This window comes from Scleropages formosus, chromosome 8, assembly GCF_900964775.1.
Source record: "Scleropages formosus chromosome 8, fSclFor1.1, whole genome shotgun sequence".
Classification (NCBI taxonomy): Eukaryota; Metazoa; Chordata; class Actinopteri; order Osteoglossiformes; family Osteoglossidae; genus Scleropages; species Scleropages formosus.
Window position 1 is genome coordinate 6,172,400 of NC_041813.1, and position 17,379 is coordinate 6,189,778.

The window sequence follows — 17,379 nt, forward strand, 5'->3', positions numbered from 1 at the left end:
GTTTATGAAAAGTGCTCCCCCCCTTCACAAAAAGGGTTGTTCGAATCATATCCAACTAGTAAAGCATAAGAATGAGTGGACAGCTAAACACTCGACGTTACATCCATCTTTAAGCGGAAAACAGGAGCAGCGCCATCAAATAAGGGTCTTCACAGCAAACATCCACAGGAGTATAAAGGAGAGGGGCTCCATCGTTAACAGGCCACCTATCCACATGCCCACACTTTGTCTCTCCTGCTTGGGCGTGCACGTCTCCTTTGGCAATTGCTGTGTATGAACTCTACCAAAACCTTCGTGGTCAATCAATAACAGCAAGGTTTCCACTACATTTCAACTACATATATCTTCAGGAGTGCAGGCTGTGTCACAGCAACGGAGATGTGTTCATTTACACTGCTCTGCTCCTTAAATGTACTGACAGAGCTTTACTACTTAATACTCATGTAGAATTATTAAGAACAGTACTGCTTACGGATCATCGCTGCAACTCCAAAGCAACGTTAACACAAATTTCACCATTTCTGAGCAGTTCAATCTATGATACTTGCAGTGACCCTCCCCCCTCCCTGTGTGCCCCCATATCTCTAATACCCATAGCCCTCTGTCACTAACCTCATGTGAGACATGATTACTGCTCTGCCCCCACACACAGCACCGTTCCCTTGAGTAATCCTGATTAAAGCCCCTATGAAAGAAGGCAGGCATCCAGACAGCAGCCTACAAGCCCCCTCAATGCCCCAATCCAGCCTCTAGTCGAACCCCTTCCATCCACAGAGTTATTTGGTAGCTGCAGAGATCAAACATCAGCATCACATTAAAAAGACCTTCTCTGTTCTAGCTTCTGGGGCAGGGTTACATCAGATCCAGTTGCTAGGGAGACAACAGCAGCCTAATGAAGGGAATCTCTAATGAAGGGATCCTCTTGAGGGTCCATCCTTCCGGGGGGTTTGTTCCAGATGGCCATCTGGTCTGTGTAAAGCCAAGGGTGTGTTACAGGCTGGAGATGGGCAGCCTTGACCCTGGCCAGAAGGCATTGTTAACCCTTTGCAATGCCAGACTCTGGCAGTGAGACACCCCTTTTACATCCTGGACTCTGACAAGGTTAAGAGCCCTATATTCTTTCTATTTAGTTAATCATATGTTTTGTTTTTGTTGCTGGCTTCACAGAAGTCCAGGGTGGGATGGAAATGTGAAGTTAGTGAAGGCCAGAATCTCTCACAAACTCAGGATTCTGCACTACTGCTTTAGTGCAGAAGCTCAGTCAACCAAAACAAAGTCTGTCAAAAGCTCAGCTCTGCTTAAGCTTCCTGCATTGAAGCCTGGAGATTAAGTTCAGTGTTGCTGCGTGTGGCTACATCTACATTTATGAGTTTGTGTTGAAGCGCTTTAGGCTGGAGGAGGTCGTGTGGCGGTTGGCAGCTCCCCTGAGGCCCACAACAGTAAATCAACACCAGACACCACGGGTTCCCGGCCACCTTACTTCCTGTTTCCACCAGAGACCTCTGGAGGAAACACAGCGCAATTTATAAACAAATTAGGCATGACAGATTGCTGATGAACACTGTCCCTCCCCAGCACACCATGAACACACACAATGCAAGTCTCAATGAAACACCACATGTACAAGCCTCAAATCTGCACATCAGGAAGACAGAAAAGTGGAAGTGAAGCAGAAATCCAAGGTGCTGACCCACAATGGCCAGTGTTCAAGTTACCAAACACAATCCACTAGCTTCCTCCTGCCTTAAATATCTCCCCAAAATCTACAAGCCTGCCTTCTCAAGAGCAGATAAAAACCCCACATTATTGTACACATCTACTTAACTAAAAACCCATCCCTCAAAATACATCAAAGCTGTAGGTACATCAAATACCTCTTCATTGAACCATGAACTCCATCTCCTGCATCCATTCTTAACAAGCACGAACGCCTCTCGGGGCATAATGAGCCATCATCAGACGTGTCAAATCCTATTTCAGATCAGCCTAATGTGACACTGCTCTTGTTCTGCTACAACTGCAGTTGGATGCATGTTTATTTACTCTGGTTATGGAGCTAAAGGCATGTCAGCTGGTGGTAAGATGCAAGAGCGAGGTGGTTACTCCCCATAATCTGTGTCCCTGTCCTCTTCTTTTTGGGAGTCTGAAGGGCTAAAGATTCTTTTGGCCTGCAGTTGGGTCCTAAAAAGAAACTTTTTTTCATTCCAACTGAAATGTAATACATTGTTGGTGGGGGGAATTTTAGGGTGGGGGGGATGGGGCTACATTCCTGCATCTGGAAACGTTCAAGAGCACGTGCAACACGCTCCAGATTTCTGCTCGTCTTCTCCGTTTTTTTTTTTTTGTTTTTTTTGCCGTTAAGGAATTCTGTAACCCAATCCTCTACTTGTCCTTCTTTCCTGCTGCAGAAAAAAGTTCCCATCAGGTGTAGGTACTACAAATGGAGCACAAGTGCACATAAATACATACGCTCACGCACGCACATATCAGTAAGCAGCTACGTACACACACATTGTAACTGCCACAGAACGCGTGCAAATACACACCAAATAGTCCTAAAAGGACACAATGGTCTCTTCACATCACTTCACAGAAGTTCAGACATCTGGCATACGCTGCTCACCACTGACATCTCACAATTTGGAGGATCTGTTGCACTCACAGTCCAGTATTGTGGACCCCAAGTTCCATCAGGGTCTACTCACTTCCTCAGTCAGGGTCAGAATACAGAATAGGAAGGCAGCATCACTAAAGATTATGGTGGTGGGAGATCAGAGGTTGCTAGCAAGGCTGAACAAATACCCAGCTCCAGGACTCTTACACACCTGATCACCCGAAAGTGCGGACTGACCGCAGGAGGACGAGTACGGTAAATGGGCCAAGCGGACCATTAGTCCATTTGCTGCAAGAAGCCATCTTTAGTCATCTAACCCTCACGCGGCATATCCTCACGTTCCCAAACACACTGACTAAACATTCCACAATTTACTGGAGTTTTGGAACATTTTGGAGAAAGTGATAGCATGTGCCTGTTTTGACTAGCTGCTTAAGAATGTACTTCCTAAATTTTGGGCAACATCTCCCTTGGACTGTGTGTGACAATATGCTGTTTGGGTTTGCTGTACCCTGCAACATCATACAGAATTGATTTGTAGGGCATAAATTTCACCCTCTGTTGGAGTGTTCTAGCTTTGCAGCAATGCACCAGAAAAAGCAACCATTACAGCTGGAGTTGCTATTGTGTCTTTTATACGTACAATTGTCTGCTCTCTAACTTGATTATTTCAAAACCAACGTTTCTTTATTTTAGCAGTGGGTCTGGTGTAATTCTGACAGCTTGCTATATTGCTTCTAACAAACCATAACAACACATTATAGTCTTGTGCTTCAAAATTAAATGCAGCTGCATCTTAAATAGAAGCAACCGAAGCACAAAATGTAATATGAAATTCGCTTAAGATTTATGTTCAGTGTATTTCACACAATCTATAATTTATTACACTCATTTGTGATATTAGCGGTGGCGCGGCGGGTTTGGCCGGGTCCTGCTCTCTGGTGGGTCTGGGGTTCGAGTCCCGCTTGGGGTGCCTTGCGATGGACTGGCATCCCATCCTGGGTGTGTCCCCTCCGTCTCCAGCCTTACGCCCTGTGTTGCCAGGTTAGGTTCCAGTTCGCCACAACTCAGCTCAAGACAAGTGGCTTGAGCCAGTGAGTGAGTGTGTGAGTGTGTGTGTGTGTGTGTGTGTGTGAGTGATATTAGCCTCCAAAACTGTCCTGATGGGGCATTGTCGTAATATTACGCAAAACTCCCGGATTCCTACACTTCGCAACTTCAAACGCTGATTCCAGAAGTCATGGTAACTGATACATAATATGACAGCTACATGAAAACATGTAGTTTTTCAGCTTTACAATGATTTACCAATCTATAAAGCAGTATAAATGTATCAATTCAGGGTTATTACCTTCAACAAAGGAACCAGATGGAGAATGGAATTTGAAGCAGGGTCCTTCAGAGTATAAGACAACAGCCCCAAACATTGCAGTACCTTCTGTCCTATTATTCTGCCATTATGACTTCAAAATCATCATCCCAGAAAGAAGATCACTGATCATTTTGATCACAGCTTTTTGTACACTGGTAACTGCTAAGTTGAGGCTACGCCATTAAGTCACAGCTGTTGTAACCCCCCAAACTCGCCCAAGCCCTTCAGCATCATTCATTGTCTTCACATCCTCAGACTCCTTACAGCACCAACACATCCTTTACACGACTCTTTGAAACGTGTCGTAAAACGTGCACGGAGCGAAGTTGCAGGTCCAAAGCAAGCTGGTCACCATTCGCATGTAAAAAAAAAAAAAAAAAAAAAAAAAAAAAAAAAAAAATCACAGCGCTGGGTTGCTCAGTATTTAACACACAAAGCCCTCTAGGATGTCATACCATGCGCTGTCAAGGCTGGGATTACTGAAGGACTGCACAGAGTGATGTTCACCTGAACATCTTAACATAAGCACAGGGAACGGGAAGCACTTAGGACCCATCTTACAATCTCAAGGCTGTTAGTTCGAATCCCACTCCTTCATACCCTTTACCAAGACACTTTGAACTGCTTCAGCAGTGACGACCCTGCTGAATAAAAAATGGATCAGTCATTAGAAAGTCGATTATGATCTCTCTCCCTGCAGGTCACCTTGGACAAAGCTAAACAAGGGTTAGTAAACAACAGCCTGGACTTCAGCAGCGATCCAGAAGCAGGAGGAGGCAAAAAAAAAAAAATATGCCATGATAACATCACATCTAAGCGCTTATCTGGTCATCTGTTTATCTGAGCGCCACATCGCCATCTGTAAACAACAATAAATCATCTCTCCTTGATGTCCGCCGCCTGGAGCGCGGACGCTTTGTCTTCGCAGAAACACTGACTGAGCAGCCCGGGATGACAGCGACACACACACACACACACACACACACACACCGTGACGAGGTATTCGGCACGGTTTACTTAGTTTGTCGTTTACCCGCGCCGTTCTGCTCCTATTAAAGCAAAAAACGTGGACGACACGAAGGAGCAGACAGTTACGCTGCGTATAGAGCGTGTCGCCGGATCTTTTACTGCGCTTAACCGTGGTAAAATGGTTACAGACACAGTGCCCCTACACAACACCGCGGTGGAGTGGCGGACAGAATATTATGTCGCTTTCCTCGTTGAAAACGGCGCTGTCACGTGTGTGCGCGCGCTGTGTGAAAACACACCGCCCGAGCGAGCCCCACTTTTGTTTGTACACGTTCACCGTGACCTAAGTGGCGGACCCGGCCAGTGTCCGTCTATTAATAGCGTGGAGCGAGCGGCCGGAGCTCACTCACTCACCCAGGCTGCCGGCGAACCCGTCCATTTCTGAGGGGGAGATCCGAGCGGACGCGGGGAGGCGAACTGTGTGGCTCGCTGCCGCGCTCTGCTTCGAGCTCTCTAGACTAGTCCGGGAATCGCGCAGAAAATTGAGTGGAGAAGAAGGTCGTTCTGCGTGCGGCAACCGTAACTCTTCTTCACTCGGACTCGTGTCGCCGCCGTCGGCCGCCTCTGCTACACCAGGAGCGGAGGGGAGAGGGAGGGAGATCCGCCGAGTCGCAGTGAACTCCGTATCCGGGCTACGCGGCGCCGCGTCGGGCAAGCTCGCTCACACGCTCTCGCTCGGTTCCACGAGAGCGCAGCTCCACAAAGGGGAGGGATCATGGGCAGGAGCGCGAGGCTTTCGCGTTTCCGACTCCGCCCGCGCTCGGCGCGCGCGTTTCCCGCCGGCCGAGGGGCGCGAATATGTCTGATAACGAAGTGGAGGGAAAGGAACTGGGAAGAGCGCGCGCTGTACAACGCAGCAGCAGTATGTTAGACGCAGGCCGTCCTCGTGCTACAATAAAAGAGGCTACAAGAGAGTAGCGGAAAATGACCTACATAAAATCATATTTTAAAACAAACATAAACTGACGAAACCTGTAGGAATATATTATTAGAGGCGGAGCGCAAATTAGTGGTCTCCTGCCGTCTCCTTTTCCAATTGTCCTGACAGTCATAGTGCACCGGTAAGAATTATTACTTCAGGTCCAGCCATTAGCAAGTATTTAAGAGTTTGCATTCTTGTATCGCACTGAATCAAAACCAGGGCTTATTTCTGCACATTTCTCGTCCGTAAGATGGATAATTTTGTGTTGCAGGTGGAAGAAAAAGAAAAACTATGAGGAGGAGCAAAATGAAGAGGATCACCCGCTAAAACCGGTTCAGGCGGTTCGAGAGTGACGCTCCTTTCCGAACGCCTCAGCGTTTTTAGTTTCATCCTCAGCGAAGCGGTACTGTGCATATTTCTCCTTCTTCACACAGTGATTATTACACATATATTTCACTATCGCAACCGGTGGTTTTACTGACAAATTTGAATCTGAGGTAAAAATGGCGAAATTTTTAAAGCTCGAGAAGAAGAGAACCCGAGATTTGGTCTTGTGCGGTGACTGGTGATGATAATTTCTGTAATTAATACAATGGAAAGAGGATCATGAGGCCCAGAAGCTTTGCTCCAGCCAGGGCCCCAAGAATTCCCTATACCCTGATCTGGTAAATAAATCTACAAAAATGGACAGCTGGTGGTGGTGTAGTGGTTAGAGCTGCTGCCTTGGTCCAGAGGTCACAGGTTCAATCCCCACCTCCAGGTGCAGTACCCTTGAGTAAGGTAATTACCTTAAAATTGCTCCAGTAAAATTACCCTGCTGTATAAATGGGTCAATAATTATAACTGACTTAACGTTGCTAGTGGCTCTGGAGGAAAAGCATCAGCTAAATGGATACGTGTAAAATGTTGTCCTCTGTATTGCTGTAAGTCTAGTGGTCGAGTTATATTGCGTATAAATTATTTATTCCGCACACATCCGTATCCATCCCTTTCCGAATCCAGTGTTTCACGATACGATAAATTCATGTAGCAAGAAGTAGGCAGCAGTGGTGATTGTGAAAGCAACTTTTTCGTCAGCGGATACATCAGGTGAAAATAATACTCCCCTAACAAGAGGCGTATGAGGAAACGCTCGGGAATTTGTGGTGTAAGGTTACTAATTTCCGCTCCACGTGGGCGCCTGGGAAAGGACCTGCTCCTGCGGCATCTGCCCGAGTTAAGGGACATCATTGTGAAGCCCTGCGCAGACCACTGAAAGAGTGGCCTGCTTCTACAGCCAAGGCTGACGATGAAAAAAGACCTCATCTCAACTTTGTTTCGCTTAACAGAGCGAGGGTATGCATTTAGGGCATGATCGGGACATTGAGACTGCAAGAATTAACAGTGTTGCCAACAGAGGACAATGTAGCCCAAATCACCCCACTTTCTGGCTTAAGTACTCCACTCCCCTCCCAACCCCCCCCAAAAAAAAGAAAACTATAAAGCCATTTCTTGTTCAAATCTTCTGACGGATGGAAATGGGAATGCAGGAGGACAAGTGAAATCTTTCATCCTCTCTTCCCTTGAGAGCACTGACATAGAGGGGGACAGACAGCCTGCGGTTTTGGCAACAGGCTAGTGGTGTTTCTTCAAGCCGGAGAGCAGTGAGTCATCACGGGTTTAGGTCCGCCTTGTTTCACATGCCCTGCAGGAGCTGTAGTGTTTAACACCACAGTTACCCAACACTTTTGCTGAAAACTCTGCATCATCAGTGTCTCTGGTCATCTCTGAAAGTCAGAAATGGGGGGACCCCTTGAGGTTCCCATTTCATAGGCCTCTAAATAGATGCAATTAATTAAATGTGCACTAGATGGCAGTGTGTGTTGTTTTGCGAAGATCTTTTAGTAGGAGAGCAGCACTATTAATTTCACAAGAAAATTATAAGCCTTTAGTTTTTCATAAATTTCGATTTTAATGCAAGTATCCTCAACAATTATGACATGTCAGGGGGTTTTTGTCCCTTCTTTTCGATACAGTATGTTGAAGAAGCTGTTTTCGGACCGTGCTAGAGCGATGGCTCCCTCTAGTGGTGGAATAATGCCTGCGGTTACAATTGCAGCGACTGCTTTTTTTATTATTGAAATTATAACTAGGGATAGCCAGGTTTAATCCCAGAAGCCCAAGGACCAGTAAAGTCTTTTCATGTAACAAGTAAGGTACTGGAGACACATCAAGTGCTCTATTTTATGGACAGTGTAAGTTGCCATTTATCTGCAGAAGTGCAACGCTGGGTGTGTCAGTCATATTTGCTAGTTTCCCAAGATGCCAGGAACGCCTCTGGCTGGGACCAAATGCCAGAAAAGTTTGGCTTACTACAAATCAATTATTTTTGGGTGTGGAAATGGTGTATTGGACTGTTTTTTTTTTTTTTTTTTTTCTTCAAGCAGACAATGTGGCTGCTTTTAAGTGTCTGCCCTTTTCTGTAGCTGTTTTTTAAGTTTCTGTCCTAGAGGTAAAGGACTGATCGTGGTGTTCAAAACTTTAAAAGTAGTATCTCCATACATTTGTTTTAAACACCACCCATCCATACATTCGTCTGGGGTTGTCACCTTGCTAATTGAAGGCCACTTTTTCAGTCCATTTTAGTGTGGTATTTCAGGGACTACCTGTATGTCAAGATACAGTATTTCAACATGTTTAGTCTTTAACAGTTCAGCTTAGATAAAAATAGGTGCACTGGGGGTGTGCATGATCCAAGGAATAAACAGGTGTGAAGCAATGATTGGCTCACTTAGGGGACTTCATTGCTTTTCTAGCTCATAATAACAAAATTTCCAACACAAATTAGAAAACTAACAAGTAGAAATGGCCCATCAGCTTTAATGCTATGAATAAGGTGACTAAAACCAACTTTTAGTAGTAATTTGCTCTACAGAAATCGCATTGTGGAACCAAAACCTGAAAAGGCTCTTAGCGTTCTCTTTCAAAACACATCAGTTTTTCTTTCTTCATAGTCCCAAAATCCCTCTGTAAAGGAGCTTCCCATAAGGGCTCTTCAGCCACCCCAGGTGCTTCATACTTCGGTTGTGGCTGTCAGCCTAGGATTTGGGGTTTTGCCTACATTTCTGCATGCCATAATAAGGATTTTACATGCGAAATCAATAAGCATGATGAACCAGGGAAAAATCAGATGGAAAATGAAATGTAATCTAGACAAACATGTTTGCTTTAAACGTCTTATGCAGGGCAGTAACCTTGAGTTAATACCTCCATTATAACAACAAAGACTGCAATGGCAGTCACTTATTAAATGTCACTTTAGAACTGCAAGCCTTCCGTCACAAAAACTGTGCCAGTAGTAACATGGATGTTTCAGACCGGAAGTAGCCCAGATGAATTTGAGTACTGCTGTTGCAACAACTTTATGCTTAGATCTTACACGGGACTTGAGGAACATTCAGATCTGCCATCTGGAACAAAATCCACTGTAGATATAAAGTGGTATTTCTAAAGTAAAAATTACAGATTAGAAAAATGCTATATTAATAAATGAAATGAATCAGAGGAAACACCCAGACTTCAATATTTTAATACATTAGATAAGAATGGGGGGGTGCGGTGGGTTGGACCGGGTCCTGCTCTCCAGTAGGTCTTGGGGTGCCTTGCGATGGACTGGCATCCCGTCCTGGGTGTGTCCCCTCCAGCCCTACACCCTGTGTTGCCAGGTTAGGCTCCGGCTCCCCGCGACCCCAAATGGGACAAGCGGTTTGGACAGTGTGTGTGTGTGTGTGTGTGTGTGGATAAGAATATATGCAGTGTATATAACAACTGGTGCAGAAAATCCTGTTTCTACTGCTGGTCAATGGGGATAAAGGTCAAAAGTTCAATGACTATTTTTTTTTTCCTTTAAGCCAACGTTCTAAATTTCATAATTCTCTTTATAATCGTCATCCTCCCAACCCAGTAGGCTTCCTTTGAACATCGATTTCCTGGGCCAACAAACCTACTCCACTATAATTTGTCATCATGAAGCCCATCAGCAGCTGGTGCAACAGTGTTCTGCATTTGAAGGCCCAGTTACTCTTGCTCTACTAGAGCTGCCAGTAGAGAAACTCTTACACAGTTCATTGTCACTTGGCTGGTCCTCAGGTATAATGGGCACTTTGCAAAGCACAACACATCAGGCTGACTGCAAATAGCTCAATACATAATATGTTACAATATAAACAGGGTAGAATAAATATATACATACACAGATATCAACCTCCTCCTCTTGGGACCATAATTACATCTCCAAAATAAATGCCAAGATGAAACAATGGGAGGTAGATTGCCAGGTCTACCATTATCCTCGCTCACTATTTGAGTGAGCCACTGTATTATTCTCATAAGAGTTCTTATTCTTTGTCTTCACTGGTTATTTGAAATTTTCTACAAAGTATTGAGTAGCTTCCCACAATAAAAAAGTAGAGAGTAAAAAGTATAAAGTGTAAGCAAATAATGAAACCATGGAAGTCAGCATTTTGTACATTTATGACACACCTTTTTCCACAAAAATAGGAGGAACAGTATGTGATATTCACTTTGTTTGCCAATGGAATTTGATGTAGAAAAGGTGGCGGGGGGATGATCAGTTCAAGCAGGAAATTGGACATTTCAACAATGGCCTATAATGTGGGCAAAGGAAAGAGTGTTTTTCTTCTGACCCCAAGCCAGCTAACTGCTTTAAGCATGCTCTTGTTCCGAACAAGCAAAGTGGCTCACTATTGTTTGGTTAACTTTGGGGGCAACTGTGTGTGTCAACATGAAGTATGCACTATAATTAGTCAACAGCATGAACAGAGAGCAACTGAACTTCGTTCTGCCCATTGATGCAGCGTTGGAAGTTCTGCTTGTCGGAAGAAATAATTATGGAACCTGCTGTGTTCTCTTTCTGGAGTTTCGGCTTACTTCTGTGCTCTGGTTCAGGAACAGTTTGTTGGTTTTAGTGCTCTGCTTCTTGAGACGGTGATTAGCTTAGGGATTCTGTTTCCGCAACAGTTGGCTCAGATTTACATTTACATGTGCTTATTTAGTAAATTCTCTAAGTAGCGGTAATGACCATTAAGGCAAACGTAGCTTCAGAAGATATAAGATAACTGTAACAGATTCAGTAGTGAGTGAAGTACAAGAACATAGTTTTTCCAAGAGCCCCATTATAGTAAACCTTCCAGCTGTAGGTTTACAGTCACAGTTAAGGAATCCCACTAATGACTTTTGAGACCTTTATTTCTCTGCCTACTGCTTACGCTAGCAGACAGAATAAAGCATTGCACAGCCTACTTGTTCCGCTTATTTGCTCAGTTATCTTTCTCGTCGCATTTAACCTGATGCCCTATCTCCATTCTTCACATGTAGTCCTCCTACAGAGCAACCCCAGCCTCCAATCCTGGTCACCTTAGAAATTTCCAACACACTCACTACTCTTGAGTGTGTCTGGTCAAACTGTAGAGAAGGTTATGGAAAAACAATTGGGGTTTGCATGAAACCTTCTCTTCAGTTTCTGGGCTCCTCTTTCTCTGCATGTTATTCCAGGCCCCACAACAGTTTGAGAGTGTGGTACTGTGAAGCAAACTTGCTGAAAGGCCTGCATTAGCGAGGCAAGAGATTGAGAGCGATAAAGGAGGGGGCTCATCAAGAAAGTGTTGATGGAGTAGTCTGGGTAACAACAAGCCCTTCCAGCCCCAAACCGGTGAATTCTTTGACTTCTTTATTTTCAAAAGCGTATCTGCAGACTTAAACTGAAATACATACATATTCAATGATGAGAACAATACATTAGAAATGGTAAATCAAATGTGTTTAACACATCTAAAGTGTTTTTCTTCCATTGAGTATTACAGGTAGTGAACAAAATAACAGAAACACCTAACATGATATTAATATCAAGGACCTGATAAAGAGTAGGGTCACCTTTTGCCTTCAGAACAGCTCCAGTCCTTCTTGGAATGCTGTCATACATGTTCCGAATTGGGTGTAGTGGGATATTGTACTATTCGTCAAGAAGAAAATCCTCCAATTCTTTTAGGAATGAAGGAGGTGGAAATGTATTTTGCACTTGTGTTCAAGAACTTCCAATAAGGTTAAATGATGTTTAAATCTGGTGACTGGGGAGGCCATGGAAGGTGTTTGACTCCATCCTGATGTGTATTGGGCATTATAATCCCGAAATATGGGAACATCATGAGGAAGCAGTGTTTGTACCATAGGGTGCACTTGGCCCTACAAAATGGTCTCATATTCCCTGGCTGTTATATGACCATGCAAAACAACTTTTGATGTAATGACTCCCACACAAAGGCAGCCTACGTCATTATGGATCCTCCAGAGCTGGCAAAATATGATGTGGGTTGAAGACATCCTTTGGCTCTCTCCAAATCTAAACTCATTAAGACGTTACAAAGAAACAGTGTGAAAACTGGCTCATCAGTCTGTATGCCTTTTCCATTGCTCAAGGGTTCACATTTTCAGCTCCTTACACTAGATTATGTGTCTTTGTGTGTTGGCCTTGGATACAAGCAGTTCCTAAATCACAGCTTTGCAATTAATTCCAGCTTTGTGAAATTCAGAATGTACAGTTTTTGTTGAAACTTGGTTCTTGATTGAATTTTATAGTAAATTTTGAGACCTCGTTGAGCAAATATCTTGTGAAGCGTCCATCTATTCTTGTTGGCGAACTTCGACTTGCAACCGCCCTTCTCCTTTGCCAGCGACCTTTGTCCATGTTTGACATATGCTGTCATTATTCTTGACGCTGTTCTCCCAGATAATTTAGCAGTTTTGTGACCGATGCACCTGCTACGTAGGCACCAACTCTTTGGCCTCTTGTAACTTTGCTAATTGCCTCATGCTGCTTTGAAAACTCTTGTCAAAGTACTAATTGTTAAACCTCTTTTATATCTGCCACATGCTGCCTAACACAACTGACCTTTCTAGCTTTCATTCTTACTGTGATTCATTTACTTCAAACTTAAAATCCTTCTCCATGTGGTGTTTCCATTGCTTCATCCATACCCTGTAGCTGGACAGTAAAAGTGCTGATATGTATTTCCAGTGTTGAGCCACGAGGTGGCAAAGGTGTGCTACAGAGTTCAGGGAACAATGGCAGCAAGCTGTCTTCTAGGACAGGGCTCTGGAATTTGTCCTGGTGTTCATTTCCCCAGAGTGTTGACATGCCCTTGCCACTCCGTTTCCCCTCACGTTCCCTCTCTGTCCTCATACCCACTGCCAGCCCGCACTGATGACCTGTCTTTTGCTGATAGCTCTAGCTCCCCAGTACCTTCCTTCATCTCCATGTTTACCTTAGCATTATATTGGGTTTGAACTGCTCCTCCACAGTGCCTTCATGACAGCACCAGCCTAACATCATCCTCAAACCTGAGGGGCATAAAAAACTACTGACCAGATTCCTTTTACATTTTCTGCTAATCTGGGAAATGTAAATTTGTACAACAAACATGTCTTGGTTTCTAATTATTGCCTAACTGTTAGCAGCTGTGTTTTATAAATCCTGGTTTGGTAGGGATTTGCACTGACAGCTGGGTGAATGGGGAAAATGAATGAGCCAGAGCCTGTCTATAAGTTAAAGATGTGACCTTTATTTAAAAAAGGCAACAAAAAATCTCACTAGGAAATATGACATAACACAGCCTATGTGGAACCAACAGCTAGATTCCTAAACAGCTTTTAGAGCCTAAATTTAGACTCTGGGGAGCACAGCAAAAGCTTTATCTTAATGATATGAGTATTACCGCAAGGTGAATAATTTTCAAAGTGTGAGGTGACTGGATATAGTAGCCTGACGTGATTTGTTGACCCAGGGGGCCATGATGTGGAAGTGAATCTTTTTTCCTGCAGGGATTTGGCCCAGCCTTCCATTCTGGACAAACCCAGTGAAACACTAAATAAAGGACGGCCAGAAAAAGTGACCTAGGCATCTTCAGGTATCCTTCATTTGTTCAAAGCTGCTGCCAGTTAGCTTTCTCATGTTTGGTCAGCAGATTGTGGAGCACTGTGTTAACCATTGTCAGGCCTTCACAAGTACAAGGGATCCTGATTTCTTCATTAATAAGAGGAAAAACCTCTCCCCTGCTCCGGACTCAGCCTGCTCTAATAATACACGTAGACAAACACCTCCATCTCCTCTCTTTCCACTCTGTATTTCATGATCAAGCAACAGGAAATGAGAAATGGTTAAATGTGTACAGAGACGTGACCCGGTCAGCAGTGGGAGGGGTGTGCGTGTGTGTATGTGAGTCTGTCTGTGGGGTTTGGAGGAGGGGGTGTGAAGTGGGTCCAAAGCCCACACGAGCGATCACACTCCCAGACCTGTGATCAAAGTCCCAGCTCGGCCTACAGGCCCTTGGAAAGTGCCCTCAATGTAAACAGGAAAGCAGGGCTATACAAAAACACGGATCCATTTTCCATTTTCACCTTCAGAGCTAGAAGTTGAATATCTTTCAACAATGTACATCACTTTAGATTGCTGAGCATGACAGGACCATGGCTTCAGCGGGACCAAATTTTCACATTTCGCTTTCATTTGGAATCTTGTTAGTGCGCAAAGGGGTATGCACTGTGAATCAAACAGTTGTTTGAGTAAATGGAAGTGTATCTGAAGTCATGTAAATGGACATATGTATTGTAGAAAAAAGATTGTTTGTAGGAATGATGAACGAATGTGTAAGAGAGGGCCAATAAATATTGACTGTACAGGAAATGAGATTATATGTGACAACATGATAGATTAAAATTTCCATAAGTTGTAGTACATGACTATTTGCATGACAGTATGGTAAATGAAAGTAAATAGTAATGCCAAAAGTGAAGCATCATGCGGGCTTGTGTGTGATTGTGCCTGTGCATTAGTATCATTAACGTGTTTGTGTGTATGTATATGCATGTGAGAGAGATATATCTCATAATATATGTGTGTGTAACAGTTTGAACACACTGTGGAGTGCCTGCTTTTGATCAGGATCCCTGTAATAGAACAAGGACTACTGTATAATTTCTTCATCATAACATAACCCACCCAAGTTCTGGCAAATGTGGGGGGTTGGGGGTCAGACTTAAATCCACAAATTATTTGGCTGTTTCAGCATAAACAGCCATCTTAAAATCATTTCTAATTGTGTGCAGAAATATTACACAAGGCTATATCACTTCATTTGATCGTGTTTTCTCCCCTAATCCGTCAAACGGATACATGGGAAAACAAACAGAGCTTCTCTTTGGATTGGTAAGCCGCTTTGACAGCTCTTGGCTCCGGGTACGAGGATCTGGCTGCACCTTGTTCACCAAGACCTTCGGGGAAACCCAATCCACTCAGATTTGCAGATACAATAAACATTTGCCAGACTGGATCAGTTCCTTCATCCGGCTGCCCTGTCCAGTGGCATCAATCTGCAGCTCCAATGGTCTCCCTCCTGGCTGGGCCCTGATGTTCTGACCAGAGACTGTTTGGACTTATAGATGAGTTAACGACAGGAAGTCTAATATTCCCACTTTGCTTTGTTAGCCCCAGTGACCAGCAATGTCTGAGAAGAGCAACAGCCAGAAAACGGATAGAGAAATTACAAGTAATTAAAAGGCACTAGGATTTAATCACAGGTTATATCCTTGAGCAGGGTGCTTAATACATATATTAAATTCATGATCTGTAAATTCCAAGGTCAAATTTGCAAACTGCAATAGCTCTGGGTAAAACGCAATAAAAATGAAAAAATTACTCTGGTTTCTTATTAAATAAAGACCAAGAGTGTAGATTTACTAAAAGGGCATAGATCAAGTCACCAGGCAGACTTTGAGACAACCTTGAGCATTGTCCAGATCACATCACAGCCCTAACAGAAACAGAAGGCACAGAGAGGAGGAAGACTGGACACACCAGAGAGGTCCTCGAGACCCATGGGTGAATTAAAACGAGGGAGGGTGGAGCGCTCAGCAGTGGCACAGAGCAGAGGAGAGGCCAAGAGGAGCACGTTGGATAGAAGATTTGCTACTGAAATCTTTTCTGCTGAAATGTGTCTTGTGCCCCAGTGGGCCCCGGTTCAGGTCGGAAGTGAGCCAAATGCACCACTTCAGTTTGTTCTGCCTGGTGCCGACGGCTGCTGTGCACTCTCTCCCTTTTCAGCTGTCTGAGAACCTCACCATTGGCTGGATTGAGTTCTGCAGAAGACATCATTAATTATGCACCCTCAAGCTTTCACAAAATAGCCCAGACTGCTGTGTAGTTTTCAGGTCATGTTTTCCAGCGATGTTGGAGAAGGCACAAGAGACCTTACACTTAGCTTTGGTCTATTACCCAGCTGGAGCCCATAGACCAGGCCTGCATGTATGCATGTGTGTGCATGTATGCGATTGGTCAGTGTTGCTTTGTGTCTCAGGCACAAGCAGTAGCTGTCCGGTTGACAATGTAGCAGTTGTTTTTCATCTGCCCTCTCGTTCACTGCATCCATTGTCGTCTCATTGTTTTATATGCCATATGGTGGAAACTTAGCGGAAGCAATAAACTATATAATGCAAATTACAGCATCGAATTACAAAAAAACACTGTGGTCAAATGACTGACAAAGAATTCTCACTGGTGTCCATCTTCTGCTTTCTGAGCCCTCACAAAATGCATAACCATATGTGCAGAAAGTTAGGGCCTGTCAGGCCTTGACATATAAATAGGCGCTTTAAAAAATTTATACCAGCTATGACGAGATTTATTGGCAAAAAATACAGCCCATTTAAGCTGAAGAGATCTTCAATATGTCGTCTTGTTTGATTTTGTTTTTGAAAGAAGATGTTCCTTCTGTGATCAAGTCACATGCTTTTCCCTTCTTTGATTGATTCCCCGTGTTCTTCTGATTGCGCCACTTTGGAACACCGAAGGGCCGTCCTCTGCTGAAACTATGCTGTGTGTTGAACTGGTCTTGGAACAATCGTGCATTTGGAAAACAAAAGAAAAGTGGAAGCTCTTCAGACGATTTCTAAAGTGTCACAGAGGACACAGCTCCAGATTTAGGGCTGAAAATGCCCACCAACATACATCACAAGGGTATCTTCAGCACTCTCGTCACTAAATTTGGAGAGTTGCAGTTTTAAAAATCCTATTCAGTCAACCTTAGCAAGCAATATGTGAGAGGTTATGGGTCACGATATTTTCTCTGTTAAACTGCCGTCATGAAAAGAACAGATGAGCTGTATTGGAAAAGCTCTATAATAATATAAATATGTAGTTATTGTAAGTTTTTTGGTAATTTATTATGCATGCTGAATCCCTTTGTCAACTAATTATGAACTTAAACTCTAAACACATAGCATGAATTAACCATTTCTTTTTGCAGTAATTTGTCAGCAGTTTACTGCATGTATTCAGTCAGCAGTTGTCAGATTCACTGCAAGAGTTAAGAACAACCCATGGAACTTTATTAA

The 17,379-nt window shown here is 43.8% G+C and overlaps 1 protein-coding gene and 1 long non-coding RNA gene across 3 annotated transcripts in view; one reads left to right on the forward strand and one right to left on the reverse strand.

The window, feature by feature from the left end:
* eml4 (EMAP like 4) overlaps window positions 1-5,708 on the reverse strand; it is a 53,978-nt gene extending 48,270 nt beyond the window's left edge. Inside the window, exon 1 of the mRNA XM_018766239.2 lies at window positions 5,370-5,708. Within this exon, the coding sequence (XP_018621755.1) occupies window positions 5,370-5,394 (25 nt within the window). The 5' untranslated portion in view covers window positions 5,395-5,708. The remainder of the gene's footprint in view (window positions 1-5,369) is intronic.
* Window positions 5,709-5,810: 102 nt separating this feature from the next.
* The window catches only part of LOC108942757 (uncharacterized), a 44,316-nt gene continuing 32,747 nt past the window's right edge, over window positions 5,811-17,379 (forward strand). The window contains exons 1-2 of one of the 2 annotated variants that reach the window (XR_001966740.2): window positions 5,811-6,076; window positions 6,209-6,340. This is a non-coding gene — a long non-coding RNA (uncharacterized LOC108942757). The remainder of the gene's footprint in view (window positions 6,077-6,208; window positions 6,341-17,379) is intronic. The other variant, XR_001966741.2, reaches the window with a different exon arrangement.